Source organism: Rhinatrema bivittatum, chromosome 5 (assembly GCF_901001135.1).
Source record: "Rhinatrema bivittatum chromosome 5, aRhiBiv1.1, whole genome shotgun sequence".
NCBI lineage: Eukaryota > Metazoa > Chordata > Amphibia > Gymnophiona > Rhinatrematidae > Rhinatrema > Rhinatrema bivittatum.
The window spans coordinates 278,628,905-278,648,382 of record NC_042619.1 but is presented as its reverse complement, the minus strand read 5'-3'; the positions used below and the strand labels follow the sequence as shown (position 1 = coordinate 278,648,382).

The following is a 19,478-nucleotide window of genomic DNA, read 5'->3' as shown; positions in this document are numbered from 1 at the left end:
TATACAGCATGGCTAATTCAGCCTGTTTATCTGCAGAAAATAAGTTATCCGTCTAAATGGGTTTTGAATATGGTCCTCTTTGTTAATGGCTGTCAAGTTGTCCACTATCAAAGAGCAAAAATAGAATTGCTAAAGCAGTAACTAAGAACAAGGAGCTGCTTAGATACTTCATAATAACTCTTATGTCCAATTGCAATGGTACCTCAATTTCTTTGCCATCCTCTGGTTCTAATTTTTCTGGATATGTAACTGTATAACTTCTCGTTGAAATCAGATCATGGCCTAAAGAAACAAACCAAAAATGAAATAAAATATTGGAAAAATAATGCACATTTATAATGTACAGCTGGGTGCAATCTTGGCATTCAATATGTATGATAGTTTTTGATCCATATAATTGTCTAAGATACAAGTCCATACATGCAAGAGATTGAATAGCTATAATAAAAATCAATCAAGTTGCTTTTAGTGCAGTGGTTCTCAGTCTTGAGGGGCAGGACCCTTCGGAGTGGGAGAAGCACATATGGCTGGGGGATCTGGGGAAAGCCATGACATTGCAAGAAACAGCCTCATTTACCCTACCCAACAAGGCAAAGAGGAGTCGGGGCAAGCAGATATCTGCCTCCTCTTCCTAGGCTGCCCCATTAAGCAGAGAGGAACTGGAAATAAGAGATCCATCTACCACCTTCTCCCCACCTGCCTGCTGCACAGAAGCCAGGGCTAAATGGGGACATCTAAATCATCTTCCATGCTTGCCTGTTGAAGCAGCGACGAATAGGGCCACATGCCTCTTCCTCAAACTGATAAAAGATAAAAAAGCCAGAAAGCTAAGCCACATGCCTCACCACAACTGAAGGAGAAAGGAGCCATCTGTCCTATTGTTATCAAAACAGTGAGCAACCGTAATGAAAGAGCCAGAGAGGTACATTTATAAAGCAGAGTTGCTTACCTATAAAAGGTGTTCTCACAGGACAGCAGGATGTTAGTCCTCACATATGGGTGACATCATCAGGATGGAGCCCAATCACGGAACACTTTTGTCAAAGTTTCTAGAACTTTGACTGGCACCTACTGAGCATGCCCAGTATGGCACCAACCCTGCATCCAGGAGGGGTCCCCCTTCAGTCTCATGTATAGCAGAAAGTATGTGCAAAAAATAAAATAACATCGCAAGTGAACCCAACTCGGCGAGGTGGCAGACGGGTTTCGTGAGGACTAATATCCTGCTGTCCTGTGAACACCTGTTACAGGTAAGCAACTCTGCTTTCTCACAGGACAAGTGGGATGGTAGTCCTCACATATGGGTAAGTAGCGAGCTGAGGATGCCCGAGCAATGCACCAAATGTACCCAAAGACGTGCAACAGGCACAACAGGGGTAAATTTGGGTAGGAGGGCATCCTGAAAACCCTGATCGGGTCGCTGGTAGGATGTTAGGTAGCTAAGTTGAGAATAAGTTGCATAGAACAGACTGGCCAAAAACGGAATATTGCTGGCCAGCCTTATCTAAGCAATAATGGGCTGGGAAGTTATGGAGAGAGCTCCAGCCTTACAAATATCAACTGGCACCGACTGAAGGTGTGCCACAGAGGTTGCCATGGCCCTAACAGATTGTGCTTTCTCATAGTTCTGTAGCAGAATGCCTGCTTGCTGGTAGCAAAAGGAAATACAGTCCACCAACCAGGAGGAAAGGGTCTGTTTTCCCACTGGATTTCCCAATTTGATGTTATCAAAAGAAACAATTGAGTGGACTTTCTGTGGGCTGACGTGCACTCCAGATAAAAGGCTAGGGCACATTTGCAGTCCAGGGAATGTAGAGCCTTTTCTCCTGGGTTTGAATGGAGCATTGGGAAGAAAGTAGGTAAGATGATGGATTCATTAAGATGAAATTCCGACACTACCTTTGGTAAAAACTTACAGTGTGTACGAAGGACCACTCTGTCATGTAGAATTTTAGTGTAAGGCGAGTAGGTGACTAATGCCTGTAACTAACTAACTCTATGAGCGAGAAGAAAAATTATTTCCAGGTGAGATAGCGGAACTCACAGGAATGGAGAGGCTCAAATGGAGGTTTCATGAGCCACCCTAAGATCAAGTTAAGGTCCCAAGCGGGAGCCGGAGGGCAGAATGGAGGTTTCAGATGGAGCAAACCTCTCATGAAGTGTGTGACTAAGAGCTGTGTTGAAATAGAGACATCTCCTATTCTGCTATGGAAGGCACCACCGCACTGACATGCACTCTTTTATAGAGGAAGTTTTCAGGCCTGATTCTGACAGATGCCAGAGATAGTCCAGAAACTTTGCAGTGGAACAGGTGAAGGGGTCTATGGACATAGACGTGCACCAGACCGTAAACCTTTTCCACTTGGAACGATAACAGCATCTCGTGGAAGGCTTTCATGAAGCTACCAGGACTCGGGATACTGACTTCGAAAGGTTAAGGGGTTGAAGCGACAAGGCCTGGAGATTGGGGTGGCGCAGGCACCCATTGTTCTGAGTTATCAGAAGCGGATCCTTCCCTAGAAGGATGTGCTGGTGAACTGATAGATCCTTGAGGATTGGAAACCAGACTTGGTGTGGCCAGTGAGGGGTTATCAGAATCATTATGCCCTTGTCCCTTCGTAACTTCACGAGTCTTTAATATGAGTGGAAGTAGGGGGTACACAGAGGAGACCGCTGGACCATGAGAGAGCGAAAGTGTCCCTCAGCTGTGAGTGGCAGCTGTGAGTGAGCGAGCAGAAGTTCTCTACTTTGCGGTTGTGGAAGGATGCAAATAGATCTATGTGTGGATACCCCCATTGGAAGATTGTGTCCGCTACCACAGAGTTGAGAGACCATTCGTGCGTGTCCATGTCCCACATTGAAATCTTAGATCAGCTAACAAAGCCTTCCTAACCATTCCTTCTGTAAGGACAGCAAGACTAACTCAGGTCAGAGAGAGGGCATTGTCACTGGCGGGACCTGTACTATGCTCCTTGATATTAGACTACAGAAAAATTTCAAGATTTTTAAAAAGAGCTTAAAAACCTGGCTGTTTAAACAAGCATTTTACAAAGAGAATGGAGAACAGAAGAGAATATATAAAGAAGGCAGTAGAACATCAGCACACAGCACTTAGCTCAATACGTGCATACTTTGTTACTTTTATTTTTTTTTATCCCACCTCTAACATTAGAGAAATGATACAGTTCTAAAGAGATATACATGTAGATAAATCTGGTTCATGTATAAAAGGACAAGATTTATTACATTAATCAAATAGCCTTTATTATGTAACCGAACCTAAATGGCACTTTCATAAAATGTATTACCATATATATTTTCAACATTACTTTTGTGCCTTTTTGTAAACCGTTATGATGGTATAGAAAATATTCTAAATAAATAAAATGGAAGGTCTGGCTTAACCTGTCCACCAGATCATTGTCCATGCCTGCCAAGTAGGTCGCTCTGAGGTACATCAAGTGGGAAAGACCCCACGCCCATATCTGTGCAGCTTCCTGACACAGAAGGTAGGAGCCCATTCCCCCTTGTTTGTTGATGTACCACATCGCTACCTGGTTGTCAGTTTGAATCAGGATGGTCTTGTTTGGAGGCAATCCTGAAAGACTCCGAGGGCATATCTTATCGCTCGAAGTTCCAAGAAATTTATCTGATGTTTGGCTTCCTTTGTATACCAGGGACCCTGAGTCTGTAGGTTGTTGACATGAGCACCCCAACCTAGATTGGAGGTGTCTGTCATTAGGACAATTTGAGGCTCTGAAACCTGAAAGGGAAGGCCTTGAAAGAGGTTGAAGAGCTGCATCCACCAAACCAACTACAGGCAGAGCTGCTTGGTAACATGGACAATGCTGGACATTGGCTGGTAAGCCCAACTCCACTGGGACTTTAGAGTCCACTGCATGACTCTCATGGTGAGGCATGTCATTGGAGTGACATGTACAGCGGACACCATGTGTCTCAGCAAAATGAGAAAATGATGAGCTGTCGAATAATGCCGATTCTGGAGGGATATGAGAGTACGAGCTCGGTCCTGAGGGAGGAATGCTCTTGCCTGCATGGTGTCCAGGTCGGCTCCTTTGTAGAATAGGGTTTGAGATGGAACTAGGCTGGACTTGGGGTAGTTGATCAGGAACCAGAGAGACAGCAACGTATGCAAAGTGAGACATAAGGAGGCTAATGCATCCATCTGAGTCGGAGCCCTTATCAGCCAATCGTCGAGATAAGGGTAGACATGGACTCCCTGACATCTCAGGTAGGCCGCTACGACTAGGAGGCACTTGGTGAAGACTCGAGGAGTGGATGATAGGCCAAATGGTAGTACCCGGTACTGAAAATGCCGGAGGCCGACCAGGAATCAAAGGAATTTGCGGAGTGATGGAGATGTATGTATATGTATCCTGAAGATCTAGAGAGCAAAGCCAATCTCCTCTTTGTAGAAGAGGCAGTAAAGAAATAAAGGTCACCATCCTGAACTTCTCCCTCTGAAGATACTTGGTTAAGGCACGCAGGTCCAGAATTGGATGAATGCCGCCTGATTTTTTTGGGATGAGGAAATACCTGGAATAGAACCCCTGCCCTTGCTGCGAGAGGGGCACTGATTCTATTGCCCGGGATTTCAGGAGGGTTGATACCTCCTCTTCCAGAAGAGAGGAATGGTCGGATGATCCTCACGTCTGCCGAGGTGGGGAGTCTGCTGGTACCGACAGGAAGTTGAGGTGGTAGCCTTGGGTCAGTACAGCAAGTAACCACTGGTCTGAAGTGATTGTGATTGTGTGCCAAATGTTGGTGAAATGGCACAGTCGACTGCCAACTGGTATAAACGGTAGAGGAGGTTGGCTTATGCTCTCCAGCGAGGAGTCAAAATCCAGCAGCTGGCCCCGGTTGAAGTCTTCTCAGGTCGGGCTTGTCTGGGCTGACCTTTCTGGTAAAGCCTGAAAGGACGACCTCGAGCGGCCGGAAGATAATATCTCCGTGTCTTGAAAGATGGCTGCTTAGAGTCCTTTCGGAAGGTCCTCTTAAGAAGTGGATGGGAAATCAGGGGGTACTGAGGAAAGCTGGCACATCGTTTCATGGTGTTCCTTTAGCTGTACACACACATCAAACCAAAAATAAGGACTCTGGTCTATAAATTTTTCCAATATTATTGTGGAACCAAGGACAATTTCTAACAGCCTGCAATTATCCCTGTGAGCCACAGGTGTCTCCCTCAGTCTCGTCTTATAGCTAAAAAGCGCAAGCGAAACTAAAATAAAAGTATACAGACCCAACTCCGCGGGGTGGCGGGCGGGTTTCGTGAGGACTAACATCCTGCTGTCCTGTGAGAAAGCAAATGTTGCTTACCTGATGTAACAGGTGTTCTCACAGGACAGCAGGATGTTAGTCCTCACAAATGGGTGACATCGAGGATGGAGCCCTGTACGGAAAACTTTTCTGTCAAAGTTTCAACAAGCTTTGACTGACACTGGCACACTGGGTGCACTGAGCATGCCCAGCCTGCAATTATCCCTGTGAGCCACAGGTGTCTCCCTCAGTCTCGTCTTATAGCTAAAAAGCGCAAGCGAAACTAAAATAAAAGTATACAGACCCAACTCCGCGGGGTGGCGGGCGGGTTTCGTGAGGACTAACATCCTGCTGTCCTGTGAGAACACCTGTTACATCAGGTAAGCAACATTTGCTTTCTCACAGGACAAGCAGGATGGTAGTCCTCACAAATGGGTGAGTACCGAGCTGAGGATGCCCGGGAATGCACCAGATACACCGCAGATGCGCAAAGGCGTAACGACTGAGGTGGAAATGGGAACGGAGGGCATCCGCAACACCATAATGGGTTCGTGGAAGGATGTTGGGTAGTGAATTGAAAAAAGTAAGAGTAGGCGGACTGGCCAAACATGGAGCATGCCGGCTATTCAAATGTAAGCAATAATAGGCTGCGAAGGTATGGAGAGGACTCCAGGCTGCAACCTGATAAAAAAGTACAAGCAGCAGTAACCAAAGGGAAGCTGTTAAGGCTAAGACGGACACAACAGTATGTGGATACCCACAGTGTTGTAGTGAAATGTCTGCTTGTTGGTAGGAAAGGAAATATAGACCACTTAATCAGAAGGATTAGGTCTGTGTGGCCACTGGAAGTAGCAGCTTGACCCTTGCATGAAGGAAAGAGTCAAGTGGAATTCACATGGAATGCAGTGCAATGTAGATAGAATGTAAGCGCAGCATTACTGTCCAGGAATGTGGAAAACCCAGTCTCTCCCTAGGGCGAGAGAGAGAGGTTAGGAAAAATTAATAGAGTATTTCCTGAGGAAAGGAGATACAACATCTACCTGAAAAGGATAGAAAGTTGAATGCGTAGAACTACTCAGTGGCAGAGGAACGGAGTCAGGTGAGTATGGAAAGAGTGCATAACTCACGGACCCTGCTGGCAGGAATGACATTAAGAGGGAAAGAAGTTCCCTTGCCAAACTGTGGAAGAGAGGAATGGAAAGGCTCAAACGTAGAATGTATGAGACTTATAAGGAGAATATATATGTTCATTCCGTGATTAGAGAAATAGAGGCGGCTTGATCAGTGGATAATCCATGGTAAGCCGACTCAGAGAGGATTACCGAAAACGGGAACCCAACTCCCAAAACGATACACCTCCTAAGAGAAAGGTGTATCTATGTGGAGGATGTCTGGAGAACAGAATCCGAGGGAGTAAGAAAAAATGGTGGAAAAGTAAAAGGGGTAATACCTCTTTTTTTTTTTTTTTTTTTTTTTTTTTTAGCGTCAGGAGGTAAAGCCTGCCATATTAAACGGCAAGATTTATGTTTAGAAGGTTTTGTGACGCTACCAGAACCTAAGAACATCAGTAAGTCTATGATTTGGGACTGACTGGTGAGGGAATAAAAGGTTACTGATATGATGGATTGAGAAGTATGGGAAGCATACTGATCTCAGTCAGGGAGTGGGGAAAAGAATACTGAACCCCATCCCAGTTCAACATTAGAAGAATGCTGGCTACGAGAGGCAGCAGAAGAGATATATTGAAGAGGCCTTTGATGGAAGAAAAGGCATCTAAGGGAACGCATAGGAAACATGTGTAGGGAGCAGAACCTGTGCATCGTATGGAATGATGCAGACGCAGAGGAAAGTTTAGTTAAACTCAGCGTTAAAAGATTTGCCCTGTACACATGTAATTGAGACCATTCGAGAGGATAGAACCTACGTGGAGAAGGTCAGATAGAGCGTTCATTAAATCTCTTAGATATGTGGCCCAAGGACGCATGAAGTGAACAAGGGCCAAGGGTAGAGCTGCGCAGCTGTCTAGCAGAGCAGCTAAGAGGTTGTGCGTGCTTATGAGTTGGAAAGCACATTGTCCCTATGCTGTCTGTCTGTATGCACAAAGAATTGTTGCAAAAGCAGTATTGGAAGGCATAAGGGCATAACTCATGGGTGCAACGTCCAGGAAGTTTATGAGAAACTATGCTGGAGTGCAATAGATGCATAATGGGTTGACAGCTTTCAGGAGAAACTTTATAACCCTAAGGAATTGCGAGCATGAGTCGAAGGAGACTAGGTCCTAGTTCGAACTGGGATAAGAATCAGGGACGAAAGCAATGAAACCACTTAGGTCCATTGAGTATAGAATGTCACTGAATATAACCCATAGCAGTTTTGAATTATGAGAAAAATGCATAGTGGGAAGAAACCCCATAGCCCAACCATGAAAAGTTGAAAGGTTGAGGTTATGGAAAATATGCGCAGGGACATATAACAATGTATCAGAATGTCTGTGCGCATGCTGGACAAGAGGGTCTTAAGACTGTGGTGTCCAGAAGTGTTACAGAAGGGATTTATGGCAGTGACAGTAATCCCAGTTAGTAAATGTATAGTGAGTCCTGAAAAAAGTGAGAGCTCCTTGCATGTACTGAAAGGAAAGTGAATGATGTTACACTCCGCAGAGAAAACAGCATTCACCAACAGTGATGCAAGAGACAGTTCACTTACCGAAGATGGTGCCGGCGGCAGAGCTTGGGGTTGTAATGTTGACTCACCATAAAGCACATAGAAACATTAAAATAATGTACTTACTGCAGTATGGAGTGATGGTAACCAAAGATACCATTGTACCTGTGACGTCTAAAGAAAGTTGGATTTTCTTAGGTCCAGGATGTGCGGAGAGTAACTATTTTCTGTTAAAAGAAAGAATAGTGCAATTAAAACTCCCCAACCCCCCTCCCTTCTCCCCTCTGCACTTCGTAGCGCCTGGGGGAGTGTACCGGGACTTTGGTACAAGGTGGGATGGCCGCTCTGATATCTGACCAGATGGGAGACCAGGAGGTGTCCCAATGGAGGATATCATGTAGGCTCCTGCAGGTGTGTGAGCGGTAAGTGGTACCCGCATTTCTGTATGCTGTACAAGGAGACACTGAGACCTGTGGCCAGGCCTCAAGGTGGACTTGTACATGGGGCAATGGTTGCTGAATCTCATGTTTAGCAGATCAGCCAATGCAGCTGGACCTTGGTTGGGAGGGAACCAAGAGTCAGAGCATTGGTCGGCACAGGGACTTGTTACTGACAAGAGAAGAAGCCCTGCTGCAATCCCAAGAAGATAGAGGGGTTCTCCTGATATTGTGGCTAACATAGCTAACATAGTGATATGTGACACTAATACAGTTCTAAAAGGCACATGACCCAGAACTTTTCGAACCACGGTCTGAATGGGAGAACACAACTCTATGGGAATGCCGCCGAAGCGGGTACTTACCATCCGACGTGGATCGCCGCAAGACGAGCCGGTGAAGATTGTTGACCCCGACGGTCTCCGGAGTCCTCGAGGGTAAGGCCGGGGACGTAAACGTCCATCTCGCTCTGAAACCCGGTATGGTGGCACAGGTACAGAGGAGACAGGCCAGGCGTGAGTGGCGTTTAGACTGCTAAGTGTAACAGATGGCCATAGTCCCACACCACTTGACGGTGGGGCACGCCAGGAACAGAGGAGCCCTAACGGAACTCATGTTCCCTTCCCTCGTCCCAGCGGCTCGATGTGTCATGACGCCAATGCAGAAGCTGTCGGACCTGGATCCGGAAGTTCTGGATCACCAAGGACTGCCAAAACTGTAGGAACAGTGCTGATGGCAGTGGTGATGTCGCTCTGCCCGAGCGTTGTCCAGCCTGGAGAAGGATGGCACCGATGTGCTGGATGGCGTCAGCGGCGGACGATCACGATGTCGGCGATGATGGGTGCCACGGTGCTCGGCCCGGTCTTTCCCCAGCGCCGAGATGGAAGCCCTCGTCGTCCTGGAAGGCGATCGATGACGAACTGTCAGCACGCCTGCTCTGCTCCTGACACAATGGAGTGTCTTAAGCTAATACGGGGCTTAAAAAAGAACCCAAAGCGTGGAGCAATGTGAGGAGGCGAGGGTATTATGTGGCAGTGCTATGTCGGTATTGACGATATTGAAGGCAACCTAAGGGGCTTCGAGGATATCATCAAAATGGGTATGAAAAATCGTCGATGACTGGCCAGGAGAATGATGACAGTGACGGGCACTGACAGCAGTGGCATAGGTATCTTTGAAACGATGTGGAATCGAATAATCGAAAAACATTGCCGTTATTGAAAAAGATACCGGCATCGACTGAGTCGAAGTCGAATCAATAGGGCGTCAAGGACACCGAAGGAAAACGGAGGTGTCGAGGGCATCGATGCATGGAGGCGGGCATTTATGCCGTTTGTGGCATGGCCACGGGCATCAACTATAGGGCCACAGACGTTGACGGTATCGATTTGGACAGACTCAGATTTCCAAGTGTACATGGCATCGGTGCCCCAGACACGTGTGTCGGTGGCATCGATATGGACACGTATGGAATCGATGGCATGGATCTCCCAGTCGATGAATTCCATCCCGGCATCAACGCCAGTCCTGGAATCGGCATGGGCATCGATGCCAGCCATAAGGCTGGCATTGGCATCAACGTCCATCCACGGAATCAAGCCGGCATGGATACCCACCGATGGGACCCACCTGGGCATCGAATTTCACCGATGGGAGCAGCCTGGCATCGACTGCCCTCGATGGATGCATTCTAACATAGATGCCCATGGATGAAACACCTGGGCATCTGTGTCCATCGATGCAAAAGGACCTGGCACCGATGCCATCGACGGACAAGCCATCCGGCACCGATGTCCATCGATGGGGACCATCCGGCACCGATGTCCACCGATGGGGACCATCCGGCATCGATGCCCACCGACGAATCGATGTGGCACCGATGCCCACCGATGGAAAAGGGCTGGACATCGGTGGGGAGGATGGGGCATCGATGGCATCCCCAAAAGGGGGGGTGGCATCGATGAAGTGACCCTGGGATCGTTAAAAAGTGTCTCGGGCAGCGGTGGCGGCAACCCGAGTATGCATGGCAGTGACTAACAGCGTGTGCGTCAATGGCATGCATTCGGGTAGGGACGGCACCGAGGAAGCCCAAGGAAAAAAAACAGTGCGTAGGAGGAAAAAGCCTGGTAGCACTGAAAAGCAAAAAACATGGATAAAGGCATCAGGGCACCGTGGGGGGAGGGGCGCTGATGACATATAAAAGCCCAGGGCGGTTTAGGAGGGTCCCGGTGTAGCGATAGGGTATCGACTGCGTGAGGGTACCAGGGAACGAAGGACTTGAAGCTACAGAGGTCCTAAAGTTAAGGAAAAAATCCCTACCCCACTAGCATAAGCAAGCAGAGTGTCACAGAGATACTCGCAAGCTGTTTAAAGCTAACTGAAAAATGGGGGAAGGGAAGGCTTCAGTCAGTTAACAGCCTTAAGATAGTGACAGGAACCGACCGAAAAATAAGAATTAGTACTCACCGAGCGTCGTAAAAACGTACGCGGAGGGAGACCTGTGCAGGGAAAAGTGTTTTTTGAAGTGAAAAGTTAAGTGTTTCCATGAGGTAATTAGTTAAAAAATCCTCACAGAGCTCCAACCGCTATGCTGACTGCAGAGCGGAAAAAAGAAGACTGAGGGAGACACCTGTGGCTCACAGGGATAATTGCAGGCTGGGCATGCTCAGTGCACCCAGTGTGCCAGTGTCAGTCAAAGCTTGTTGAAACTTTGACAGAAAAGTTTTCCGTACAGGGCTCCATCCTCGATGTCACCCATTTGTGAGGACTACCATCCTGCTTGTCCTGTGAGAACACCTGTTACACCAGGTAAGCAACATTTGCTTTCTCACAGGACAAGCAGGATGGTAGTCCTCACAAATGGGTGAGTACCGAGCTGAGGATGCCCGAGAATGCACCAGATACACCGCAGACACGCGAAAGCGTAATGACGGAGGTGGAAATGGGAACGGAGGGCATCCGCAACACCATAATGGGTTCGTGGAAGGATGTTGGGTAGTGAATTGAAAAAGGTAAGAGTAGTCGGACTGGCCAAACATGGAGCATGCCGGCTAGTCAATGTAAGCAATAATAGGCTGCAAAGGTATGGAGAGGACTCCAGGCTGCAGCCTGATAAAAAAGTACAAGCAGCAGTAACCAAAGGGAAGCTGTTAAGGCTAGGACGGAAACAACAGTATGTGGATACCCTGGGATAACTATTACAAGGTAAGCAATTTTGCTTTATCCCAGGACAAGCAGGATGCTAGTCCTCACATATGGGTGATTAGCAAGCTAGAGGCTGAGTTATTTCATAGTGAAGCAACAGTGAAGTATGGTTGTTGAAATGAGTAAGCCGAAGATGACAGCAGGATGGATGTAGAAGGAGTTGGGGTTAAACTGGAAACAAGTTCTTTAAGACAGATTGTCCATAGGCTGAATCTTGTCATCCTTCTTTGTCCAAACTGTAATGAGCTGCAAAGGTGTGAAGAGAACTTCATGTTGCTGCTTTACATATGTCAATGATTGGCACTGAACGATAATGTGCTACTGAGGTTGACATAGTTCTTACTGAATGTGCCTTTACTCGTCCTTGGAGAGGAAGGCCTGCTTTTTCATAGCAAAACTGTATGCAATCTGCTAACCAGTTAGAGTATGTTTACCCACTGCTTTACCCGGTTTATTTGGATCATAAGATACAAAAAGTTGATTGGCTTTCCTGTGGACTGCAGTGCGGTTTAAGTAAAAAGCTAGCACATGCTTACAGTCCAAGTTATGTAAGGCTCATTCTCCTTGGTGAGAATGAGGCCTTGGAAAAAATGTGGGTAAAACTATGGATGGGTTCAAGTGGAATTCCATAACTACTTTGGGAAGGAATTTTGGATGTGTACGGAGCACCACTCTGTCATGTAGGAATTTTGTATAGGGTGAGTACATGACAAGTGCTTGTAACTCACTAACCCTTCTAGCTGATGTAATGGCTATGAGGAAGATAGTCTTCCATATGAGAAACTTAAAATCACAGGAATCTATGGGTTCGAAAGGAGAACTCACGAGCCTTGTTAAGACCAGATTCAGGTCCCATTCTGTGACTGGCAGCCAAATTGGTGGTTTAAGTTGAGTTAAACCTCTCATAAACCTGCTGACAAGAGGTTGTATGGATATTGATGCATCTCCCATCTTATTATGGTAAGCGGAGATTGCACTTAAGTGTACCCTTACCGATGAAGTCTGGAGTCCAGATTCTGAAAGATGGTATAAATAGTCTAGAAGAGAAGTAGTGGGGCAAGTGAAAGGATCAATACTGTTTTGCCTGCACCACAAGGTAAATCTCTTCCATTTGGAAGAATAATTATTTTGTGTAGAAGGTTTACATGAAGCTATAAGCACTTGAGATACATTGGTTGAAAGAATGAGTGGTTGTAAAATCAAGCTTTCAACATCCATGCTGTCAGGGATAGGGATTGAAGGTTGGGATGTCGCAACCGACCCTGATACTGAATTATGAGAGTGGGAGCCATTCCCAGGCAAATTGGATCCCTGACTGAGAGGTCCAGAAGTGTGGGAAACCATACTTGTCGAGGCCAATATGGGGCAATAAGTATCATGGATCCTCTGTCCTGTTGTAGCTTCACTAGAGTTTTGGTTATGAGCGGTATTGGAGGATATGTGTATAGTAGGCCTGAGTTCCAAGGGCGAGCAAAGGCATCTTTGGCTGGCTGGTTCGTCTGTTTGTGTAGAGAACAGAATTTGTCCACTTTGTGATTCAGATGTGATGTAAAGAGGTCTATTGTTGGTTGTCCCCATTATTGAAATATCCTGGTCGCTATTGCAGGGTCCAGGGACCATTCGTGTGGTTGGAACTGTCGACTGAGTCGATCCGCTAGTACATTGTGAATGCCTGCCAGATAAGTGGCCCAGAGAAACATTGAGTGTGTTAGGGCCCAGTCCCAAATCTGTGCAGCTTCTTCACAAAGGAGATACGAGCCCATACCTCCCTGTTTGTTGATGTACCACATGGCTACTGTGTTGTCCGTTTGGATGAGAACAATCTTGTGTGAGAGGCAGTCCTTGAACGCATGCAGCGCATAACATATAGCTCGTAGCTTTAGGAAATTGATTTGAAATGTTGCTTTGAGCTTTGTCCAAGTACCTTGGGTTTGGAGAGTGTCTGTGTGCTCCCAATCCCAAGGTGGATGCATCTGTAGTTAACGTTATCTGTGGGACTGGTTGTTGGAAGAGTAGGCCCTTGCGCAAGTTGTCCTTGTTCACCCACCACAGTAGAGAAGAACAGAGCTGATGGTTTATTTGAATTGGAGAATGTAGTGGTTGAATGGCTTGGATCCATTGTGATCTTAAAGTCCATTGGGTTACTCTCATGGCTAACCTTGCCATAGGAGTGACGTGAACCGTGGAGGCCATGTGGCCTAGTAAGGTTAGAAACTGATAAGCTGTTGCTTGTTTCTTTGAATAAATCGAGTTTGCCAAAAGGGTAAGTGTCTCTGCCTGATCATCGGATAGAAAAGCCCTTGAGAGGGTGGTGTTCAATTCTGCTCCTATGAATTGAAGGAGATGAGATGGAGTAAGATGGGATTTTTGATAATTGATTAGAAATCCCATCGAATGGAGAATAGTAATTGTTTGAGAGAAGTTAGAGCTCCTTGTAGAGATGGACTTCTGATGAGCCAGTCGTCTAGATATGGAAACACATGGACACTTTGTTTGTGCAAGTGTGCTGCTAGTACTGCCAGACATTTTGTGAATACTCTGGGAGTAGAGGCAAGTCTGAATGGCAGAACTCTGTATTGGAAATCCTGCTGACCCACCATGAAGCGCAGGTACTTGCGATGAGGGGGGAATATTGGAATGTGAGCGTAAGCGTCTTGAAGATCCAGAGAACAAAGCCAATCTCCTGTTTGAAGAAGTGGAAGCATGGTGCCTAGAGAAACCATCCTGAACTTTTCTTTCTTCAGAAATTTGTTGAGATTTCTGAGGTCTAGGATGGGACGAAGGCCTCCGGTTTTCTTTGGAATGAGGAAATAACGGGAATAGAATCCTCTGCCCTTCTGAGACCGGGGCACCGGCTCTATCGCCCTGGCTTTCAGAAGGGTGGATAATTCTACTTGTAATTGAAGCATGTGATTTTCGTTGAGATGAAAATGACATGGGGGAAAATCTGTGGGAATTGAGTTGGTATCCTCGAGATATGATTGACAGAACCCATTGGTCTGATGTTGCTGGTATCCAATTTTTGTAAAACTTGGATATCCGGCCTCCCACTGGAAGTTCTGGTCGAGGATTGGAGAAAAGGCTGAGTTCTCTGGAGGTGGTTTGAAAAACCAGCAGCAGGTCCTGTCTGTGGGGCAGGTTGAGGCCTCGCTGCCCTCTGCTGTCTTGGTTGCGGGCTTTGAGTTCTAGAAGGCCTGGGTCGAGAGGCAGAAGGGTAATACCTCCGCTGTCGGTAAAAAGGTCTTCTAGTGTCCTTCTGTTGAGGCCTACACCCAGTGTGCATACGGGGATCTTGTGGGGGGAAGAAAGCTGCCTCAGTGCTTCCGTGTGCTCTTTTAGCTGAGACACAGCATCTTGGACCCTGGATCCGAAAAGGTTGTCTCCCAGGCAAGGGAGATCCACCAGTTTCTCCTGAACCTCTGGCCTAAGGTCTGAGGCCTTTAGGCATGCCCATCTCCTGGCACTGATTCCTGATGCAGGTACCCTTGAAGCTGTTTCGTATCCGTCATAGGCCGCACGAACTTCATGTTTTCTGGCCTCCAGGCCCTTATGGATGATGGCCTGGGCTGCTTCTTGATATTGAGTTGGGAGAGATGGGACAAATTCTTGGATTGGTTTCCACAAATTTCTCTGGTATTGGGTCATGTAGAGCTGATAGGAAGAAATTCTAGAGTTCAACATGGCCCTTTGATACACCTTACGATCCAGGGAATCCAAAAAATGATGGTCTTTACCTGGGGGATTTGATGAATGCATTCTTATTCTTTTTGATCATTTTTGTGCTGATTCCACCACCACTGAGTGGTGGGGAAGCTGAGACTTTTGATATCCAGGAGTAGATTGAACAAGATATGTACTGTCCATTCTTTTGTTTACTGCTGGAACAGAGCAGGGATGTTCCCAGAGTCGATGTTGTAATTCTAAGAGAACATCATGCACTGGAATGGCTACAACCTGTGTTTGGAGGGTCTACAAACTGAAGTACCTCCAAGGTTTGTTGTCTGGTGTCCTGTTCTGTTACCAGGTTGAAAGGAATGGAGTCCGCCATTTCTTGGACAAAAGTGGTGAAAGTAAAGTCTTCTGGTGGAGATTTCTTTCGGGGATCTGGTGGTGATGGCTCACACAAAATCCTTAGATGAGGTTTCTGAGTCAGTGTCTGTCAAAGTGTCATATTCTTGGATTTGTTCTGAAGGTACTGAAGTCCTAGTTGGAGGAGGAATGCCAGAAGGTCCTGGTAGTGGATCTTCAGGAGATGGGTCCTCAGGGTTTTCTTCCCTTGGATTAGAGGGAAGTGAATCGAGTAAATCTTGATACCTTTTCATGATTATTTGATGCAGTGCTGACTCTGCGTGTCCTGGAGCCCCAGGAAGGAGTGGCACCATTGGTGAAGGCTTTGGCATTGAAGATGTGAATAAAGTCTTCGATGAACCCTTAGAGGTCAACGTCGTTGTCTTGTTTGCCGTGCATCGGTGCCAGGATCGATAGGCATCGGCCTGGCGTCTGGTAAGAGTGGCATTTACCAGACACCAGGCATCGAAGTCATCAGTGGAATCTAAGTTTGCACTGGCATCAAGATTGGTCCCGGCATCGGTGATGTCATCAGTATCGATAATGTCATCGGTAATGTTACCGGCATCAGCGGTATCGCCAGCATCGGCATGGTCGCCGGAGTCTGTTCCTTTAGGGCTTGTATTACCGCTTGTTTGATTAGCAGAGAAGTCCTGCGGCATCGTTGAAATGGTCGGCGCCGATGGAGGAGTAGACGATACCTCTTGCAAATGTTGTATAGGCTCCGTCGATGTAGGCGGTGGCGGTGTTTCCTTTTGTTTTTGCTGCTTCGCGATCGGTTCTCCCTGGGAGGGAGTTAACGGTGACGCCAGGGCATGTCTGTGTCGATGCTTATGTTTAGGCCGTGATTCGGTTACCGACCTTGTCGACAGTGTTGGCGATGCCCCATCACCCGATCCCATTGGGCGACGTTTCTTCAGCAGGACTTTTTTGGTAACTCCTGCTGGGGATGATTTTGTCGACATCGAAGGGGAAGGAAGGAGTTGGAGGTGAAAAAGGTACTCCATTTTTTCTTGCCGAAGCTTGCTTCCTTTAGGAGTCATCTCCGCACACTGTTGGCAGGAGGAAAAATCATGTTTTTCTCCTAAACAGACCACACATTCAAGGTGTGGGTCTGTGATAGACATGGTCTGGTTGCAAATCGGACATTTTTTAAACCCCGAAGCCATGTTACTATAGACAGCCGTCAATGAAAAAACGGGGAAATTTTTTCTGAGAGGAAAATTGTGTTTTTACTTACTGTAAAAACAATCGAAGTGTCACCGGCCGGTGGAAAAAAGTGAGAGTGAGATCCCTTATGGGAGTAATTTCTTGAAAATAATGACTTTTTCAGTCAAAAGGTGAGTAAAATTCACAGGGCTCCTATCAATGATGCTAACAGCAGCACAGAAAAACGAAGACTAGAGTGAGACCCCTGTGGCAGAGAATATCATGGCATGCTCAGTGGCCTCACAGTGCCAGTCAAAAGTCTCTAGACTCTTTGACAGAGTTTTCCCACAATAGGGCTCCGTCAGTGATGTCACCCATATGTGAGGACTAGCATCCTGCTTGTCCTGGGATAAGGTGGATAATGAACTAAAGCCTGAAGCACACTGACTCTTCTGGCTGACATTACTGTTATAAGGAATAGTACCGTCCATGTTAGCAACTTGAAAGAAGTCAACTCCAATGGTTTAAAAGGCAGTTTCATGAGTTTTGCCAGAACCACATTTAGATCCCAAGGTACAGATAGTTTTACGACCAGAGGTTTAGTTTGCCATAAACCTTTAATAAATTTGGACAGAAAAGAATTAGTAGAGAGATGTTTATTCTCAATCTGAGTATGGTAAGCTGCTAAAGCATTGAGTTGTACCCTCACTGATGAAGTACTGAGTCCTGAAGCCAAAAGAGAAAGCAAGTAATTCACAACTCTTCTGGTCTGCATGAGAACATTTCCATTTAAAGCCAGTCCTCTTTCAATGATAAGCTAAAGCTCTTTAAAATCCAAGGAATGAAGGGTTTTCTCACGTCATGTGTATGTGGGCTTGAAAAGAATATGAGTAAGACAATGGTTTAATTTATATGAAAAGCTGATACCACTTTTGATAGGAACTTTGGATGGGTGTGGAGACCACTCTAATTTGGAAGAACTTCACATGCCTAAAATTCACTGATATGAAAGCAAAAAGAATAATACTTTCCACATAAGAAACCAGAGAATCTGACTCCAATGGCTCAAAGGGTGGGTTCATAAACTGAGCCAGAACAGTATTAAGATCCCATAGAACAGGTGGTTGGCTATTGGACATTTAGTTTGCCATGTGTCTTTCACAAAATTATACACTAACATCTAATTTTAAAATGAGTGTGCATGCACCCATACACCACATATTGGCGCACAAGCAGATATACGCTGGAATTTAAAATCATAAGCACACTTGTAAAATACATCCACTCATGTAAGTATGTTCCTAATTTGAAGAAGCTACTTCAGCAAATCTACCACATATATCTTACATAGGACTTTGCTAGCTTTATCACACATATGTAAACAGATTTTAAAACATGCTCATGCAAGAGACATTCCCAGTTTTTCCAATTAGTCCACCAGTTTTCCAAGTCAATCTCAAGGGCTTCCAGACCACTCTGGTTCTTCCTCCTGCATGGCCCCAGTTGACCCAGACCCCTCCCTCTGTCATGTGAACCCTAAAACGTGGGATCTACTATCTTCTCATCAGGAGCAGCAGGAAAGTTATCTGGCTAACAAGCAGACACATGCTGCAGCCTCTGGTTTTAAAATATGGAGTTACCCACATTAGTGTTGGCCCCACCCCAGAATGACCAGGCCCTGCCCCTTTCACATACATAGTAACATAGTAATGATGGCAGAAAAAGACCAAAATGGTCCATCTAGTCTGCCCAGCAAGATTCGCCAGGTAGTAACCACCGCTCCGTGCAGGTTACCCCCATGTTTCTCTTAAGGGTAGTAACTGCCGCTCCATGCCGGTTTTTTTTAATTATTCTCATCCTCTAGCCTTTTAGGGATCCACAGTGTTTATCCCATACCCCTTTGAAATCCTTCACCACTTTTTATTTATTTATTTAAAAGTATTTTTATACCGTCTTTACAAACAGTGTTTAGTCAAAACGGTTTACATATCTCAAAAATAATAAAAATGAAAATAAAAACAAATTAAAATTAAAGTAAAAGTTAAAGTAAGAATAAAAATGATTGAAAGTGGGTTGACATATAAAATATAAATTACAAAAATTTTCATTAATATGCCCAGAAGGGCATTCCAGGCATCCACCACCCTCTCAGTGAAGAAATATTTCCTGACATTGGATCTGTCTTCCTCCCTGGAGTTTCAAATTGTGACCCCCTAGTTCTACTAAATTGTTTCCAAATACGTATTATCAAGGATTGTATAGAGTTAGAATATTCATTTTGATTTCCAGTTCATTTTTGGGGGGCGGGGTTTCCTATGAATTTTATTTCATTTAGTTCAAAAAAACAAAGAAAAAAAAGAAACGCAGCATCTCAAGCCAACTAACCATCCCTCCCACCCAGAAAAATACCAAAGCAAAGATCCCACCCGGCCCCCACTTACCCGGTCGGGAGAGATCCTCTGACAAGGCCTAGACCCAGGCCCAAGCAGAAGTCTTAGCCTGGCATAGACATAGAATGTGGTAGGTTGCCACAACCTTAGCTTAGGCCCTACACAAGGTCCAGGCTTATAGGCTTTGTGCCGATGCCTTTGCATAGGCTGGTTGCCAGGGCCTAGGACAGATGACAGGCCCTCGGCCCAGACCCAATGCTGGATTCTGGCCCTTGTCCTAGGCCTA

The 19,478-nt window shown here is 46.0% G+C and overlaps 1 protein-coding gene across 1 annotated transcript in view; it reads right to left on the bottom strand.

Annotated features, from left to right (window-relative positions):
* LOC115092767 (disintegrin and metalloproteinase domain-containing protein 9-like) overlaps window positions 1-19,478 on the bottom strand; it is a gene marked incomplete at its 3' end in the record, with an annotated part of 1,804,538 nt that overhangs the window by 1,689,800 nt on the left and 95,260 nt on the right. Inside the window, exon 2 of the mRNA XM_029604071.1 lies at window positions 203-282. Within this exon, the coding sequence (XP_029459931.1) occupies window positions 203-282 (80 nt within the window). The remainder of the gene's footprint in view (window positions 1-202; window positions 283-19,478) is intronic.